At 41.5% G+C, this 19,544-nt stretch overlaps 1 protein-coding gene across 1 annotated transcript in view; it reads left to right on the top strand.

The window, feature by feature from the left end:
- The window catches only part of TBC1D32 (TBC1 domain family member 32), a 184,032-nt gene that overhangs the window by 148,763 nt on the left and 15,725 nt on the right, over window positions 1–19,544 (top strand). Inside the window, 3 exon segments of the mRNA XM_054976881.1 lie at window positions 9,471–9,586; window positions 10,320–10,474; window positions 16,649–16,789. Of these exon segments, the coding sequence (XP_054832856.1) occupies window positions 9,471–9,586; window positions 10,320–10,474; window positions 16,649–16,789 (412 nt within the window).

Here is a 19,544-nt window from a genome sequence, read left to right as displayed (position 1 = left end):
ATGGGAACAGGAGAGATCTTTCATAAAACACAAACCATTCCTCCAGGTATCTGTCACCCACCCCCTCCCCAAAATGGTGAGAAAGCTCCTCTCCCCCCATCAGAAAGACCTCTTTGGCCTCATCCACAGCCTCCACAGGTGAATTTGGGGGCAACGAACAAGGCTTGCGCCGACCACCTGTTCGGCTGCAGTGGCGCATCATGAACGGCCCGTTCGCAAGCAGCCAAGCGGCATGTTTGTGGGTTTTTTTCATTCGTAATGCTGTCCGTGCCCATGTCTAACCTGGAGTAAAGAAAGAAGGGCTGGGCTTGTCAGGTGACCCAAGAAAACTGACTAAATTTGTCACTCCCATGTGGCAAAAATGGGATCTTGTGAGATCTATTTCCCCTCAGTGTCGTTGATCATGTTTAAAATTGTTTCCTTTCATTCTGTTATGCCTCACTGAACTATAACAGTAGTGTAGTTCCGATAAGTGTAATTTATATTTGGTTGGTTATGTTCTCTCCTGTCAAAGTTTAGGACAGACCAAAGTATTTTAACACCAAATACTCCTAAATTAGTCCTAAAGAAAAAGCAAAAAAAATGTTAATAACCCATCATATTTAAAATTAGTTGTGTAAATGAGTGCAATCTTTTAGATGCCTGGTAAAGAAAGTTTAGGTAAAATCTTTTATTCAGGTGTTCTTTTATGATTCTGGCTTCTGTGTTTTAATGAGGTTTTCTCTTTTTTATAGTTTTAGATATTTGCGCTGCTTTTATTAGATATATTAGTTTTATTATGGTGCTTCTTTTGAATAGACCACAGGTCCCCAGTGTGGCACTCCTAGATGCCATTGTGCCTACCAGCACCTTTCCTAGTGCCTGCCAGGTGTTTTTAGAAAGTGGGAAGGGCCAGGAAGGGCTTCTTGAGTTTTTAATGTTAATGGTATTTATGTAAAGTACTTTACGTGCACAGAGAGCAGAATGATATTCAGTTAAACACTGTGGGCCTTAATTCTGAATAAACACAATTGAGCAGCAGGACTAAAATGCTTAATGCACCTAAGTAGACCTTCTGGTGATTAGATCTTCCCAGTTTTGATGTCTTTTTATAATTCAAGTGGAAGTTGACAACATCTCAACATTAAGTCTTGTTCACTTTTCAAAAATAATTTCTGTTCCTATCGAAATGGGGCCAAAATCTTTCATACTGTCTTTATGTGCAAGGAGCTCTCACCAACCCTTCAACACCAGCTGTCATTGTAACAAATGTAGGGCTGTGCGATTCGGGTTTCACTTCGGATAAAGATACCCAAAGCAGACCTGATCCGGAAAGCTTCGGAATACCAAAGCAGTTTTCCCAAGCATTCGGAAATGCCACGGAAAGCTTCAGGTCTTGTTTAAAGGGCCCCGCTGCTGCTTGCAAGCAGCGGCGGGGGCCTTTAAACATCAACCCCCTTCCCCCCATCTACCTTGCGGTGGCTCCAGCCCAGCTTCTCTGCCACTGCGCCACCGCCACCCGAGCCTGTGGGGTGGTGGGGAAGGCCAGAGCCACCTCCTCCAGTCCTTCCTGCCCCTCAAATGGCCATGGTGCACTGGTGCCGCAGCGGCCATTTGAGGGGCAGGAAGGGCTAGAGGAGACGGAGAAAGCCCTTCCTGCCCCTTAACTGGCCACCGCAGCACCGGCGCACCACAGCTTGGGCGGTGGCAGAGGAGCCGGCTGGCTCCAGGCCGTGCAGCCTTGTGTGCCACCACCACCGCTGCCATGGTGGCGGTGGCGATGGCGGCTGCCCAGCTGATAACCCTCCCGCCACCAGGTAAGTGGGTGGGGATTGAGGAGGTCTCCACAGGGTGGGGTGGGGTGGGGGTGGAGAGGTTGCCCCAGGGAGGGTGGGGTGGGGTGGGGAGTTCCTCCCTTGCTTCAGTATGCTCCGAATCTTCATAGAGAATACTGAAACGATTTCTGGAACCCGAATCCGGAGCGGCTTGCTGCTTCAGATTTGGGGGTATTCCGGATCGGTTTCCGAATCTCGGAATACCGGAATCTCCCGGAATCGGAATACCGAATCTCCCCGCCCATGCACAGCCAAATGGCTAGACTTATGAGAGAAAGGCTCATGTAAAGGGAATAGCCAGGATAAGTGGTATTTTTCCCATTTCCTTTGCATAAGTGTGTTAATGCCTGCAAAATGAAGACAGATATTGCCAGATGATGGTTTCTTAGCTAGCTCAATACGTATGCTTATTTTTCATGCATGCAAGAAAATATTTTAGACAATATATTAATTTTAAAAGGTATCCTGTTAAACAGAACTTATGCCTGAAATACTGAAGAGCTGCTAACAGAGTTATGTGTACTTTAATCCCTGACATTTTGTAGTTGATCCTGCCTCCTACTGCAGCCATTTTGTGGTTGGCTCCACCTCCTGTAGCAGCCATTTTGGGGTTTCAACCACCGCCCTTTGTCAGAATTCCAAAGGTGCCACTGTCAGGCTGAAAAGTATTGGGGATCCTTGGACCCTCTATAAAAGTAATTTACTTATTTTTACATTGCAGGTTGGGGTTTTTTTTGCTGTTTTAAGGGGTTGTATTATTTTATGGAAGGTGCCTCAAACATTTTGGCATGTACACTTTGGGACATAAATATTTTAAAATATATAAATGCCAATCAATAAATAACCTTCTACTGCAATCTGGGCTAAGACTGGATTAATCAAAAACCAGCACAAAGAAGACAGTCTTCTAGGTATCACTGAGAAGTCTTCTCCAGAGGCTTACAGTGGGGTGGATCCAGCCATCCTCCAAAAAATCTTCATCCATCCTTGAGGAGCCTTCTTCCAACTTAAGCTCTTATTCCAAGAGAAGAACCACTTAAATTGGAGGATGGTTCCTTAGATTGAAGGGAGGCTTTAAACTTTGCTCACTGGAATGGCAGAATAGGGGTAGGATCCACTCCAGTGTTTTTACAGTAGGCAAACTGATTGTGATAGTTAAAATGATACTTTGGTTCGTTCATAAAGAGGCCCCAAATATGTTTTCTTCCTTGTTTATATTGCATGTTGCTTTGCCATATATATTCTGATCTAGATGTAGATCCATTTGTTTGATTCCAGAGCAGTGTTCCTTTGAGCAGAATGGTTTCTAGGGGTGTGTCATCTTGGTCCAGAAACTGAGTGGGGAAGCTGGATTTATGCAAAATCTGGCTTTCCCAGATCAAATTAGAGAATCCCTGATCTGATCCAGGAACCCAGATCCAGACCCTCGGATAAATCCAATTAATCTGGGAAACACTGCTTCAGCCTCTTGGCTGGTTGTTTCTCTGTCTTCTGAGGGTTTTTTCAAGGGGGGAAGAAGAGGGGGAGGCAGGAAGGGGGGAGTGAGCGGCCAGTCTGTGCGGGAGCTCTCCTCGTCAGGTCAATGGAATTCTCTGAGAAGGAAAGAGTGTTTTCCAAACTGCCAGCAAGGGAGTTTTAAAAAGTGGGCTTGGCTCAGAGCATCCTTCATTTTGTGCCGTTTGGTGTTGGAGAGAGTTTGCTGCTGAGTGCTGCAGGCTCTCTCACCTGAGGTATGCTCTTCTCTTTGCATTTGGAAAGGGATTTACCTGTGGATTTGCTGCCTGCCTACTGCTTTACTGCTACCTGTGCTGCCTGCTGGAGGAACTGATTTGAGAGTTGTAGCCCCACAGGTTTTTCCTGTCATTTGGGAGAGGGGGATTGGCCTGATATCTGGAAGGTATAGGGGTGGGAAGATGGGGAAAGAGAGAAGTTTTGTTTTACATTTAACCTTTTAAAAACTACTTTTGCTATTGTGTGTGGTGAGTGGTGGTGGTTTGGCTTTTGCCAGATTGTTTGTTTGAACTTTGGTGTTAATGTTCTAGACCAGTGTTTCCCAAAGTTGTCTGGACCGCGACCCATCTAAAAAAAATTTCAAAGTTCGGGACCCACCTAATATAATAACCATATATAACGCACCCATGCCTAACATAAAGGGAAAAAAGCAGCGTTATATTGCTGCTGCAGCATTTTCTCGTTAATACATATCTTAACTATGTGAAGGACTGTTCAATTAAGAAAAAAAGAAAAACATCCAGTTATAATTGAAATTTTTACTTACTAAATATAAGATGTGATATTTCAATGAGAAGGATGTATTTGTTTCCTATTTCTTGCCATTACAGCTTTAGCGTCGACTTCGATTTTAGTCACTTTTAATCACAATGAATTTGTTATGTCCAATTTATTTCGGTATTTAGTTTTAATATGAACCATGGCTGAAAATCCCACTTCACATAAGTATGAGGTAGTGAAGGGGAGGAGGACTTTCATGGCTTCAGCAAACAGGCAGGGATAGGTGTCAGCAACTGAAAGCCAGAATTTTGTTAATTGCTTGCGATTAAAAGTGTTTTTCAGCGATGTATCTTCTGATAAATCAGTAAGTTCTTCACTTGCTTTTGTTGACATTACAGTTGGTATGTTGTCTTGAAACAGGTTACAAATCCAGCTCATCATGTCGAACTTTTTCATCTCTTCCCCGAAGTAGGCATCAAAGTTATTTTTCAACTCTGTTAAATGAGTGGAAATTGCAGACACTACATTGATATCTGGCTGCACTTCGTTTTCTATAATGAAAGTTTCAAATGTTTCAAAACAATCATACTTGCTTTCTTCGATACATCTCTTCCACAACATAAGTTTTTTTCATGGAACGCTCGAATTTTATCGTGAACTGCAAAAATGTTGGATCCGTCTGATCCTTGCAGGTACAAATTGAGTTCGTTTAACTTTGAGAAAATATCCGCCATGTATGTGAGCTTGAGGATGAATTCTTGTCCAGTAGAGATTCAAGATACTCATTTTTTCCTTCCAGGTAAACTGTAACTTCATTACGTAATTCCGCTAATCTTGTCAGAACTTTCCCTCTGGATAACCAACGTACCTCTGTATGCAGAAGAAGAGATTTATGGAGACTACCCATCTCTTCACACAGCTTTTGAAATAAACGTGTTTGTAAGGGTCTTGTTTTAATATAATTTACAATTTTCACAGCGGTATTTAATACTGTTTTTAAATCATCAGGCAATGGTTTTGAAACCAGTGCTTCTCTATGAAGGCTACAGTGTGTCCACGAAGCATTGGGACTTCGTTCAAGAACCCTCGTGACCACACTGCTATTTTTGCCGCACATAGCTCGAGCTCCGTCAGTGCATATGCCGACACAGTTCTTCCATTCCAACCCTTTTTCTTTTGTATAAGAATCAATTTCTTTGAAAATTTACTTGGCCGTTCCACGAATAATTGGTTTGCAGAACAAGATATCTTCATGCGTGTTGTTTTGCCATATATAACGCACGAAAACAAGTAACTGAGATAGGCTTTGCACATCGGTAGACTCATCCAGTTGTAGTGTAAAATATTTACTACCAACTACTCTATGGATTAACTCATCCTCTGCCCATTCGGACATCTTGTCAATTCTTCGTGCAACAGTATTATTGGAAAGTGGTATACGTTCGATTTCCGTTACTTCTTTTTCTCCAAACATCACTCCAACAGCATCTTTAATCGATGGCAACACTAAATTCTCGCCAATGGTATGAGGTTTACCTGCTCTGGCGATTCTTAAGCTAATAAGATATGAGGCATAAGTAGCATTTTCATTAATATTTATGAAATGTGAAACAATATTCTTTGAAGATTTCATATCCAATAATTTTCTTTGAAAAAAATCCACTGGCTTATTTTTTAAATGGGAATGTTTCGTTTCTATATGATGTGTCAACTTACTTGGACGCACACTTTCGTTCGCCAATATTTCGCAGCAAATAACGCATTGAGGGCGTGGATCCACCGTATCTTGATTCCACGTGAATCCTAGTTTCAGGTATTTGACATCATATTTTCTCACAACTTTTCGACGTTTTGTTTCATGTGAACTCGTAGAGGGAGCTAGTAGGTCAGGCTCAGTGTCACTTTTGTTATCCGAAATAACGTCTTCTATTTTTTCATCGCTCTGTACACAATCTGCCGCTGGCGGCGTACTTTTTGCTATCCGTTTCAACCACTTGTCCATTATTTAGTTTTAAGAAGATAATAAACACACAATATGCGACGACGAATACTACAGTGACGACTGACGCTTGGGCTCATGAGTCGCCTTTGGCCGCCCCGCCCCCGCCCCGTGCCCACAACGAATGATCACACTCCGCGCCACGCCGTGAGAAATTAAATTATTAGTAACCGTTCAGCTGCTGGCCGAACGACACGGCCTGGCCAACGTGTTGTGACTGTCACCCTATCAGTTTCAGGGCCCACCCAATATCTGCTCGCGACCCACCAGTGGGTCCTGACCCATACTTTGGGAAACAGCGTTCTAGACTGTCACTGTTCATTTATTTGCTGACTGTTCTGCCTGGATTCTGTGAGTGACAGTGGTTCTGTTAGACTAGGTTGCAACAATGTCCCTTGCTTCAGTTTGGTTTTGGTGGAATTCTCTGTTTTGACATAATTCTGTGGTTTGATGTTGGTCCCCTTGTTTCACTTGGATTCTGGAAGGATCCCATTCCCTTGGTTCTGTTTAGTTCTGTTGGGCTCCCTCTGGGTTTAGGTTGCATTTCAGAGTGTGCCTTTGACCAGTGGCAGCCTTGCCCCTGTCTGTTTCTGCCTGAAAATCAGCTTGGTGTTTTTCCCACCATAGGAAACAATTGAGAGTTGCTGGCAGCATCTTGTTTAAAGGCCCATAGAATTGGATCCTGGAATCTGATATTCCTAAAACTTGGACAGTCAGGAATAAGCTACCTGTAAGTTTGGTGGAGTTTGCTTGGAAAATGCCCCTCTCCCTGGGTATGTGTCCCCATAGGAAATAATGGCTGAATAAATTTGGGATTTTCTAATCTTGCTGAACCAGATTAAAGAATCTTGCCTGGATTTCAGAGGTTTTAGATTTTTTGGAGATCCTTGAGATCCAAATCTAGAGATCCTGAATTCCTTTGGGGGGGGTACACTCCCTTACCCCTCCTTCTGCAGCCCAAAATGCATGCTGAAATTCTGTTCCTAGGTGCTCCTTGGACCCCAGAAGCAACATTTGGCAATGCAACAGAAGGAGTCAAAATCACATTTCATGGGTGAAATCTTTGCATCCCCATAGAAATTCTGCTTTGAATATAAGCTACTCGCTGTGCATGGGCATGTGCAATTTCATACATATTTAGCAGTCCCCCCTCCCCCGTCCCGCAGGCATTGCAGATTTCCCCCCTCATTGGAAATTAAATTTGCCATAATCGGAGAGATAAGGAAAATTCAGAATAATTATCTGTGATAGTAGCACAACTTTGAATTTTAATATAGCAGATTATTTTAGTATCTCTGATGGAGACAGATCAATATTTTAATTTAACCTGTGCTTTAAACCATTTAAATTATATATTTCATACAGAAATGGATTAGTAACTACTGTTGGTCTCACTCTGGTGCCACTCTCCTGGTATTCTACAAGCTGCAAAACTGAATTATTTAGAAGGGCATTCTTACACAGGCAATAGGGCTATACTATAATGGAATGGTTCCAAACGATGCTTTAAAGAAGGGGAAAAAACTACCACTGTGTGCAGTACATGCTATCTACTGCTATATGTATCATCTTACTATGTAATTCCTGCATTATTTAATATGTCATGTTAATACTTATGCTTTGTTTCAGTTTTGTCTCAATTTTTTGCCTGGTTTCAGATCTCTGCAATCCTAATCCTATTACATTGCTTATTAGATGTCCCATTCTGTAGATTGTATTGATTTACATTGTGTAATTTGTCCGGGGTCTGGGCCACAGCCCCCGGACTTGCTGGGAGGGAGGCAACTGGGAGGCAGCAGCCCTGCTGCCCCAGCCAGCAACCAGGGTCAGAACCAACCTACACCAGGGAAAAGGGGCAAAGGGCCAGGGCCTCAGAGGGCTAGAGGAGGTAGAGAGGCACCAGCTAGACCCACCCTCCAGGGGGGCAATAGGGGGCTCAGCAGAGCAGAGGGAGAGGGCACAAGCAGGGAGAATAGGGACCCAGCAGCTGCCCAAACAGAGCTTTTACCTGGCAGAGAGGAGAAGCAGCCACAGCAGCTCAGAGCCACGCCCCAGCCTCCACCTCAGCCTGAAGATAGCAACCTGGCTCAGGAGATGCTCAGAACCAAGCCCCTCCAGGTGAAGCTGCTGAAGGCATTCTGTGGGAAGAGCTGGGCAGCCAGCCAAGGGGCACAGCTGGTCCTACCTTCAGTAATCAGCTCAGCCAGAGAGGCCTGGCAGCCAGCCTACATGACACAACTGTTGCTGATCCAGGCAGAACAGCCAGCTACCCCAACTGCAGCAGCTTGAGACAGCCCAGGCCAACGCTGGAAGGCCAGGGAGGGGTGTGGCCTGGCAGGCAGGACCTGTGAGGAAGTCGGGGCGGTGAGAGAAGGCCCTATAAAGGCTGGCTGGGGAGAGCTCTGGGGTGGTGGGTGTGAGTAAGGAGTGATGGTGTGGAGAGGGAGCAGAGCAATGAGAGAGTGGAGGCTTGGAGGAGAGTTCTGGGAGGATGTGATGATGGAGGATGCAGGGGGTGAGCATGCCAGGTTGAGCAGGCCAGCGAGCGGACTGAGAGCGAGTCTGGGTGATGTATACTACCCCTTCTTCCACAGAGCAGGGTCCTGCAGCATCCCTGGCACCCCTCTGATGTCAGGGCTGGCCCAGCCGGTGCCCCGCCCAGCAGCAGCAGCAGCAACAAGCCCTGACATAATTCACTTTAAGTCTCAGTGACTATGAATAATGTAAAGAAATAAATACAAAATACTTCTATGTTTAATACTTTTATTCATACTTGTAAACAGTCTAGATCTAGAGGAGTTAGCTGTGTTAATCTGTAGTAGCAAATAGTAGAGTCCAGTAGCACCTTTAAGACTAACCAACTATATTGTTGCATAAGCTTTTGAGAGCCACAGCTCTCTTCATCAGATGCCAATAGTTGAATAGAGCTGTGGCTCTCAAAAATGCAGTCTAGGATCCAAAGAACCATGAGACTAGTTCCATGATCCCAGAGGGCCTTTTGACTTTCTTTTAAAACAGCACCATCTTCAGGTTGCATGGCAAATGAATTTGAAAACTGAGGTGAGTTTCCAAAGCATTTTGTGACATAGATTTCCAAGATATTAAAACAAAATAAAGTAAAAAATGCCCTTAGATCCAACTCATATTTCTGGCATGAACCAGAGCATCGCTGTGGAATCAGACCATCGCTTTATATAAAACATTAGTATTACTTTGCCTGAAAAACTTAGCAAAGTTCAAAAGAAAGAAATTACTACTGACATATTATCAAACATATATTGACTTTAAATAGGGATTATAGCTTTAAAAAAGGGTTTATGATTGAATTGTAAACTACCATCTTGAACATCTGGATTAAAACTAAAAAATGAAAAAGTGGTTTGTTTCTATTTAAAGTTGCGGGGGGTTTGGTTTTTTGTTTTTAGCTATGGTAAGCATTTGGACGTGCTGAGAGAGAATGCTGAAAATGATCTGTGTCAAGTATTAATGCATTGTGAGCATTTTTTGAAACAACAACAGGCACTTGTAAAGTCATCACTACGTATCCTTTTCTTCACCAAGTCTTTAGTCTCTGTAACTGTCAGTAACTGTTTTCTTGAATTTAGAGTTTTTTTCCTTACCAGATATATTTGTGTTAATGTTATGTGGGAATAGCATAACATACTGTAAAGACCAATATCTCTCTAAAACAATTGCACCCAGTCCAGATAATTCTTTATTGGAAGGGAAGGATCTGTTACATGAAACTTCCCACCTACAATGGCTTCATCCTAGTATAGAAAGTTGAATATTCTGCACAGAACAGATTTGCTTTCACCAGTGAAATGAATGGGGGAACCTGTATATGATCACACACATTATCAGTGCAGTCCTAAACAGAATCACTCCAGTCTAAGCCCATTGATTTCAGGGGGCTTAGACTGGAGTAACTCTACTCAGGATTGCACTGTATAGCCATTAAAATATTTGTGACTAAAGCAGTCAATAAGGTTGCCCGAAAATAATAAGCTAAAACAGTAAACTTCAAAAATATAAACAGCTGCAGAGATCTAGCATAAATAATCAGCCAATCAACACAGCCTGAAAAACAAAAATGTCATCATCCAAACTAGTTGAGAGCCCCTAAAAACTCAGCTTCAGCTGGTATTTAAATACCAAGGAAGGGTTTCTGGATTGGGGTAGTGATTTTTACTGCATACTCTGACTTTTTGACTTTCTTCCTTTTAGTCACCAATAAATGAGAAGCATTGGATTTCCTTGACTTGTTTCTACAGGCAGTCTGCAGGGAGGATATGTAAGCTATGACTGGTTTGCATCTTCTGTGTTTCTAATAATGATGGGAAACAAGGAGAAAACATTAACATTTCTTCAACAGTTCTCCTGTCTTCTTGTGTCAGCGTTCCTCTGGATACCACGACTGTATAGTTCTGTAAGACTTCAAAAGATGTTTCATCTTGCTTGACAGGATTGCTTTGAACATTTTAAATGAATTTTATTAATACAGAAGCTTTTCTTAAAAAGAATCATGCACTTAAATGTTTTCGAACTGTAAAATTTCACTCAGAAAAATATGGATTTGACATCTGCTGAAATAGCTATCTGATCGCAAAAGAGAAAAACAAACTGATGGCAGTGGTAGTATTATTGAATTTTAAAGTGAGCAATAAAATGCACTTTATTGATAGTGTTAAATTCTGTGTGTATGTAGATAGAACTATTGAATGTTTTTTATTATTATTGCTCTGTGCTAGTTCATTCTTTAGATTATTAGTTTTGTTTTATTATAAAATCATTAAATGCACAAAATAGTAATGTACAGAAAATAAACTATTTTAGATTGGTTTGTAGTATCAGTGCTAGTCGCAGCCTGAATATTTCAGCATTTTAAGCTTCCTTATTTGCAAAAGGTTCATTTAACAAAAATGTTCATGTAACTAACTCTTGCATGCATTATTTTTAATATCAAATTGTTTTGTCAAAACTAAACGTGATTATATATTAGAAAGTTGTGTCACAGAAGTTCACTTACACTTACACTTACCAACAGCAGGGCAAGTATAATTTCCTACTTATAAGTTGTCAGAAGAACACAAAAATTTCAGCAGCATCAGTAACTTTCTGAGAACTGTGGTAAAGATTTTTTCCACACTTCATCCTCCCTGCCTCTAGCCATGCCTTAGAGATGAAAAGGAGCATCTTGGAGTTGTTCCAGTTCTGTTTTTTTGCTTTTAAAATTACAGAATTAAAAATTCAGTCCTAATCTAGGGTTTCTACAGCACTGAGAGCTGCTTCCATAAATGTAGTGACTGCATGGTGTCCACTGAATATTTTCTGCTACAGTCTTCTGCAGAGTTGAAATTTCACATTTTAATCATTAATGTTTTCTTCCACCATATACAATTGAAAGCATTGCTGGTTCTATAAACCTTAATATTTAACTTACTTCAATTGCTTTGACCTACAGGATGGTCTAAGATAAGAATATATAGGGGAAAGAATGTAAAATAGGTCTGAATTAATGACAAAAGGGAAAAAAATTACCAAGGTAGCACAGATGTTTAGGGAGTTAGTGATTAGGCATCAGTAAAACAAACTGGGGTTCTGTAAAATCTTGACTTGCTTGCATGACCTCAGATTAACTCTGATATTTGCATCAATCAGTCTGCTATTTGCTTTCCAAAAGATAGGGGGTATGTATGTTAATCAGTCAAGAAATAGAAATTACCAGAGATGTTTCAGTTGTACTGTTAGCCAAATGGAAAGGTGAGCTGGCTAAGGCTACAAACAGGGTTGCTCTATGGTTCCTCTCCCACTATTTGATAAGCTGTTGGCTGCATAATTGACAAGGGAGCTGGTGTCATGATGCATCTTGGGATACAAATAGAATGCAGAGCATTTGGCAGGAATTGGAGTACACCATGGAGCCGATTTACCGATCTGTGAGGTAGCAATGACAGCAGTGAAGGGCTTTTTCACAGCCACCATTGTGCCGGCTGAATCTTGTCCAGCACAATTGCTTAAGGTGATCTATGACTTGATAATGCCTAGTTCTGGTCTGATTAATGATGTTGATTTTGTCTGTAGCTAGTGCTACAATATTTTTACAAGGTTCCTTTCTGATAAATTCCCGTGCATTCTGACCAAGTTGAGAATAGATGGTACCTGATGTGTTAGATGCACCTGCTTGTCCTTTTCCATGGATAGATTCAGCTAGAACTTTTTGATAGGGTCCTTGAATGTGTGAGAATTACCAGTTCTGCTCTTTATCCATATCCATGCTGACTTTAGAAATCATGCTGGGAAAAGTAATTGGAAACATTAGTTAAAATTGTTTTAATCTCTCATTGAGCAAATGGGAAGCAATAATTAGATCTTTGCACTAGTGGATGATCTCCATTTAAAGCTATCATTTGACACAGTTGACCACTCCATTGATATCCTTCTGGTTGGAATATGTAGTTGGCATTGAAAGAGTACCTTTGTTTTTGTCTGACTGCACACACATGATGTCTCTGAATGAGATTATCTAGAGCTTTGGGGCCGGATTTCATCCATTTGAGAATATTGATGTTCTGTATTTCATTACTTAATGAAATGCATCTGTCTTGGTTCTGAACCAAGTTTTAGAGACTTTCGTCAAGTGGCTAAGGCATAGCAAGCTGAAGCTGTATCAAGAAAGGCAAGGGTGACGCAGATCGGGAAGGCTGATGCTTTTGGAGGTGTTAACTTGTCTTGGAGTTAGTGTATGTAGAGCAGGTTAAGAGTTTGGGGATGCTCATGAACTCAGCCTTGCTATTTGAAAAAGTGGTTGCTGTGGTGGCCAAGAGTGCTTTCTATCAGTTGCATCTGGGTCACCTGCTCTTCCCTTCTGAGATTCAGCTGACCTGACCATGCTAATCTATACTTCTGAAACCTTATGGTTGGACTACGGCAAGATGCTCTATGTGGAGCAGCCTTTGAAGGCAACCTGAAGACTATGGCAGATTCAGAATACAGGCCAGTTAGTATCATGGGCTAGCCTGTGGAAACACTTTACTTATTCTTAAACCCATTGGCTACGAGTTTGTTTGAGTTTAGTTCGGGTTGCTGGATATGGATCACATATTTGAAGGACCTTCTCTTTCCATGTGTCCTCCATGTGTACTTTCATCTGGCCGTCAACGTCTGGTTCTGATAGCTTAAAATTGCCCATATGGCATCTATCATAGGCTGTTCCTCTTTAATAGTGGTTCCCTCCTTGTGAAACAGACTCCCTGAGCAGGTGAGAAGGGCACTATCCTTAAAAGTTTTTAGAAGATGTGATAAGGGCTTTTATTGAGGTTTGAGCTTCAAGCACTTTCTTGGGAGGAGAGGCATTTACTATGAATGGTTTTAATTGTAAGGCACCTTGAACCACAGGATAAATCATTGGTAGGAAAAGCAGGCTATAAACATTATAATTAATGAATAAATACAATTTATTTTCCTTTTATTGTTTTCACACAGATTCATAAAACTATGAGGAAATTTCAGGAAATAAACTAAGCTCTCTTTTTTCATTTTGTAAAAATTAGTTGTAGCTGAGCACACAGGATTGTGACGGAAAAGCATAGGAGTCATCAAGAAAATCCTTACATTACAATTTTAAATGACTTTCAGCAAAAAGTGTAAAAAATTGTGTTAGCATGATGTGAAGCTATCAGTCATCAGTGATGTCATGGATACCTGTGCAGTTACGTTCCAAATAACACTTTAGATTGAAATTGCTGGGGAAACCACAGCATTTTCTCAGGAACAGTATATTACTGTTTCAGTGTTGGGGGAAATGTGATAGCATCAAAACCAAAGGTTTTTTGTCAAGAGAAGACCTCTGAATTTTTTTTCCCACAGCCAGGCAACAACTTTACAAATTAATTTAGAAGGATTATCTGAGAAAAGAGCACTTTGGGTAGAGAAACCATCTGTAGTTAACAAACCAGATCATATTAGTTATTTTAGTATGTGCCAGTGTGCTCAAGGACTTCCAGGCAAGGGCAGGCTTCCTCATCCACTGCAATCTCAGAAACTGTTTCATCCATAGCTGCATAAGCAATTTAAACCATCAGTTGGTGCTGAAATGCTATTATGGACACTAGAAATACCAGTTAAAAGATGACCACTATATTCCCTTGCACTTTCACAAGGATGCTGAGGTATAGTTCTTGATTTGTATAATGATGATGCACCCTGTATGAGCATCTCCAGCACCTTCTGCAACAAGGCAAAGATGCATCCTGGACTGTGCAGAGCAGCCAATTAGGGAAGAAATATGTCTCAGTCCATCCCTGACAATAAGAGTATATTTCCACCATTGATGTGAATATATAACTTGTGTATACAGGAGCTAAGTGAGTACATCAGTGTTTCTTCTGTGCAGAGGGCATATAAGTAGAAATGTCCTGTTTCTACTTAACTTTCGCGGAGCCAAAATGTAAGGGAAAACCTTCTGTTAACCAGACAAAGCACCAGGAGCCTAAGCTCAAGGAGGCAAAAAAGGGGTTACAAATAAACACCTTATACCTTCTAAGGATTAACAAATTTGTGTTATTCAGTCAACTTACACAGAAAAGTCAAGTCCAATATCAATATCGTACAAAGTCCCATTCACAAATTATTTCTGTTTGTTCTCTTGTTTTAAAGGTTGCTTTTTACAGAGCATACAAAGTCCTTTGGCATACAGTCTAACGAAGCCACTTGTTCTTCTCCTGTAGGGTAGAACAGAGGCGGCATTCCCAAGAAGTTGGCTACGTGCTTTGCCAGCCCCATCTCTTTCGGCTCATTTCGAGAACAGTCTTCTTCCAGCCAATATTTCTATAATTAACAACAGTATATTTACTCCAAGGCATTCCTATACAACATAATAAAGTAAAGACATGGACTTACAATTCCTTTCAATAAACAATATTCAAACTTCCATCTCCAGTATAGTCAATATCGGTGGGGTGAGGCACTTTAGGTTGTTACATAGTACATACAGGGCCGGCGTGCCCGTTGAGGCCAGGTAAGAGGTGGCATCAGGGTGCAGGGTGCCGGAGGGGTGCTGGAGGAGGTGCGGGGGGCAGGAGTGCGCGCCACGGAGATGCAGCCTCCTAGCCCTCCCGCCCTGCGCCGCCGCCACCGCCAGCACATGCCCCCAGCCAGGCGCAGCAGCCGCAGGCAGGCGTCTGCGGTGATGCAGGGCAACTGAGCGGGAGAGCTCGGAGGTCACCCATGCGCCATCCCAGCCGCCTGCTGCAGCAATCGGGCCGGCGGCACGCATGCTCCCGTGATGATGTCACACGTGACATCATCACACAGGCTGGAGCGTGGGGAGCCCGGCCCACCGGCCGGCTTTGGGCACTGAAAACCCTGGCGCCGCTGCTGAGTATATAACATCATGCTCATTAACCTGTAATCATTTTTAAAGGGGTATCCCCTAGTATCAGATTTTATAGTAAAACAAATCCATAGGTTACCACAGAACCATAATTCATATAAAGATAATAATAAGTAATGAACTAAGTTCATTATAGTCATACATTCATTTTATAATTATTAAAAATTATTAAAATGACAGTCTATAAACATCATTTATAAATAGTTACAAAAGTTTAGGTAAAACAGTTTATAGAAAAACATATATCAAGTTGAAATTCATTACATCTCTATGTATTGTCGAAGGCTTTCACGGCCGGAGAACGATGGTTGTTGTGGGTTTTCCAGGCTGTATTGCCGTGGTCTTGGCATTGTAGTTCCTGACATTTCGCCAGCAGCTGTGGCTGGCATCTCTGTCTTTTGGTGCTACACCTCTGAAGATGCCAGCCACAGCTGCTGGCGAAATGTCAGGAACTACAATGCCAAGACCACGGCAATACAGCCCGGAAAACTCACAACAACCATCATTACATCTCTGTTAATACATCATAGAAAAATCCAAGTAGACTGGTGTTTTGTATGCTCCGTAAAAGGCAACCTTTAAAACAAGAGAACAAACAGAAATAATTTGTGAATGGGACTTTGTAGGATATTGATATTGGACTTGACTTTTCTGTGTAAATTTAATGAATAATACATAAATTTGTTAATCCTTAGAAGGTATAAGGTGTTTAATTGTAACCCCTTTTTTGCCTCCTTGAGCTTAGGCTCCTGGCGCTTTGTCTACTTAACTTTCTACTTTACTTAATGTCCTGTTTTTCTTAACTTCTTTCTCTGCTGTGTTTTTCCTGAACAAGTAAGGTTGGCACCAAATACTGTGGGGGATCCTGAGGCATGCAAATTGAATTCTGTTCACAGAACAAGAATTTTCTCACTCCATCTATAGGTCCCTCTGTTGCCTCCTGAAAAGCCACTCCTGAGGGTCACCTTTAGGAATGGTATCGGATTTGGTTGTGGGGAGGCAATGTAGCTGGAGAGGAGGAATCCATTGATCTGCTTCCTACTCACACAAACCAAACTGTGGATCTAACCCAGCGCTCATTAATTTGCCTCTAGTTGATTATGTACGTGCTATTGTTATGTTGTTGATCTGCGTTTGAATTTAGACTAAAAATACACCATATTCTTTCAAAGGTGGTTTAATATTGGATTTTGTTGCTTCATTGGTCAGATTCATCTGCCTGTTGACACAGCTGCATCTGGCATTCATCCAGTCTATTTTTGCAGTGCACACTACATTGAGATGTTGCTAAAGGCTGAGTTGCCCCTTGTCTTTTCTGCTTTCCATATGTCTGGCTTCACTCCATCACAGGTGATTCCTTCTTTGTAACATTCCTTTTATGATGGTTTCCATTCTAATTTATTATGTTTGTGTGTGTGCCTATTTTTTTCTTTTTTGTAAAACAAAAAACTTTATAAAATTCAAGTGTTTAAAAGATACTAAAACAATATAAGAAATATAAGGAATGTTTCAGTTGGTTGCAGCAAGCAATAATAATAACAATAACAACCATGTGCTTATATACTGCACTTCTAGCCAGATTAGTGCCACACTCAGCACCGTTAACAAAGTCAGTGTTATTATTATCCCCACAATACAGCTGGGGAACAGGAGTTGAGAGGACTGGTTTACCCAAGGTCATCTGCAGAGTTCATGGCAGTAATAGGAGTCAAACCAGCAGAATGCGGACTCAGAGCCCAGCCACTTAACCACTATGCTACAGCACAGTGCTACAAACACTTAACCACTATGCTACAGCACAATGAGCAGTTTGTATTGCTGTTGCTGTTTAAATTACTGACTTTATAATATAGCTATTCCAGAGTTGCATATTATAGAGGATCCAGAATGGAGGCTTACTTGTCAAAAAGACGAGAGAATTATTTCATTTCTTTCAATATACAGCAACGAGCAGTTAAATTATTATACTTGCTGGTAGCAAAGCTTTAACAGGGAACTCCCAAAATGAGTGAGCCTTTGGAAATTACCATTGTCTTCATTATTTATTTTATTTATGTCATTTATAGTCCACCTTTCTCACTGAGACTCAAGACGGATTACACAGTGTGAGACTAGTACAGTCAATTTCAAGGACATTTCCATAAACAATGCCATAGGCTAAATAAACACAGTTTTACAAAGACATAGCTTTAGTAAGAATCCAGAGTTGAAGAAATGCTGAAACAGAATGTAAGAAATTCTAGGGCTGACATTAGACCACATGAAGCACAAGTAGCTCATAGGAGCATGTATTTAAGAGGGCAGGTAGTATGTAAGGCAACATAGTGGTGAAGTCTGTGGTCCTAAACTCATTAACGAAGCATCTGAGAGCCCCTCCCTACAGTACAAAAGCCTTTTTGAATAATTTGGTTTTGCATCGTTTGCAGAAAGCTTGGAGAGTGGGGGCTCTCCTGACCTCCTCAGGCAAGCCATTCCACAGGGTAGGGGCCACCACAGAGAAAGCCCATGTATGGGCTGCTGTTGATTTCACCCATGTGCAGGTGAGCAAAGCTACCATGGAGGAACATAGGGAGAGAAGCAGTCCCATAGGTATGCCGGGCCAAGGCTGTGAAGAGCTTTGTATGTGATAACCAATACCTTGAACTGAACACGGTAGCTAATGGAGTGACTGTAGAATGGGGGTGATGTTCATGCTCCTGCTTGCTCCTGATAGCAGTCGTGCTGCAGCGTTTTGCACCAATTGGAGTCTCCTAGTTAATTTGGATGGGAGATCTATGTATAGTGCATTACAATAGTCAAGTCTTGATGTTACCATAGCATGGATCCAGGTGGCCAGGTTGGCCATGTCGAGGTAAGAACCCATCTTCCAGGCTACTGTGAGGTTGTAAAAAGTGTTTTGTTTTTTTTATAATTTTTTTTTATTTTTAATTACTAACCTCAAAAACTACAAAAAAGAGAACAGGGGGAAAGGGAAGAAACAACATATAAAAACACACACTACATCTACAAGTATTGCATTCCCTTCATAATACAATTATTTAAAGTTAAACTTTCTAATATGCTATTAGATTGGTAGATCTTATAAAATATGAACTACAGTCAGGATCAGGTCTTCTCCCCCCCCCCCTGCGTCTCAGTCGCAGCTCTCTCTGAATAGCTACAGTAGCTGCACTCACTCCCTCCTCCCCATTCCCCCCTTCAGATTCTAAATCCTCTCCTTGCTGGAACTCTTGATGATTAAACACAAAGTCCCTCAGCTGTACTTCCGATGTTATCTTGTAGGCTTGGTCTTTATAACTGAACCAGATACCTTCCGGAAATAACCATTTGTATTTTATTTCACGCTTCCTCAGAAGAGCTGCAAACCTTTTATATTTGAATCTTCTTTTCCGAGCTAAAAATGGAACATCCTTCAATATCTTAACCTTGTTACCCAGAAAGTCCAAGTCCACATTGTACGAATTATATAAGATGGTGTCCCGAGTCTTCTTAGATGAAAAATCGATAATAATCTCGCGAGGCAGCTGGCGTTTCGTTGCATTTTTTTTTGAATTTTTTTTTTATTTTTAATATCTAACATAAAAGACTACAAAAATATAAAAGGGAAGAGAGGGGGAAAAAGGGGAGGGGGACTGGGAAAAGGGGGAGGGCAACACATAAACAACAAACGCTACACTACATGTCTTGTATTCCCTTCATGCTGTAATTTTTCTTAAAAGTTAACTTTCTAATATGCTATCAGATTGGTAGATTTTATACAATACAAACTATATTCAGGATCAGGCTTTCTCCCCCCCCCCCCCCCCCGCGTCTCGGTCTCAGTTCTCTCTGTGCGGCTGGAGCAGCTGCGCCCGCTCTCTCCTCCCCCCCACTTTCCCCTTCAGATTTTGAACTTTCTTCCTGCTGAAACTCCTGATGGTTGAGCAAAAAGTCTGTCAGCTGCGCTTCTGATGTAATCTTGTAAGTTTGATCCTTATATCTAAACCAGACGCCTTCTGGAAACAACCATTTATATTTTACATCACATTTCCTCAAGAAAGCCGCAAGTCCTTTATACTTGAATCTTCTTTTACAAGCCAAAAATGGAACATCCTTCAATATTTTA

The sequence above is a fragment of the Eublepharis macularius genome, chromosome 1 (genome assembly GCF_028583425.1).
Source record: "Eublepharis macularius isolate TG4126 chromosome 1, MPM_Emac_v1.0, whole genome shotgun sequence".
Classification (NCBI taxonomy): Eukaryota; Metazoa; Chordata; class Lepidosauria; order Squamata; family Eublepharidae; genus Eublepharis; species Eublepharis macularius.
Note: the sequence above shows the minus strand (reverse complement) of the source record. Positions and strands in the feature narration are given on the sequence as shown.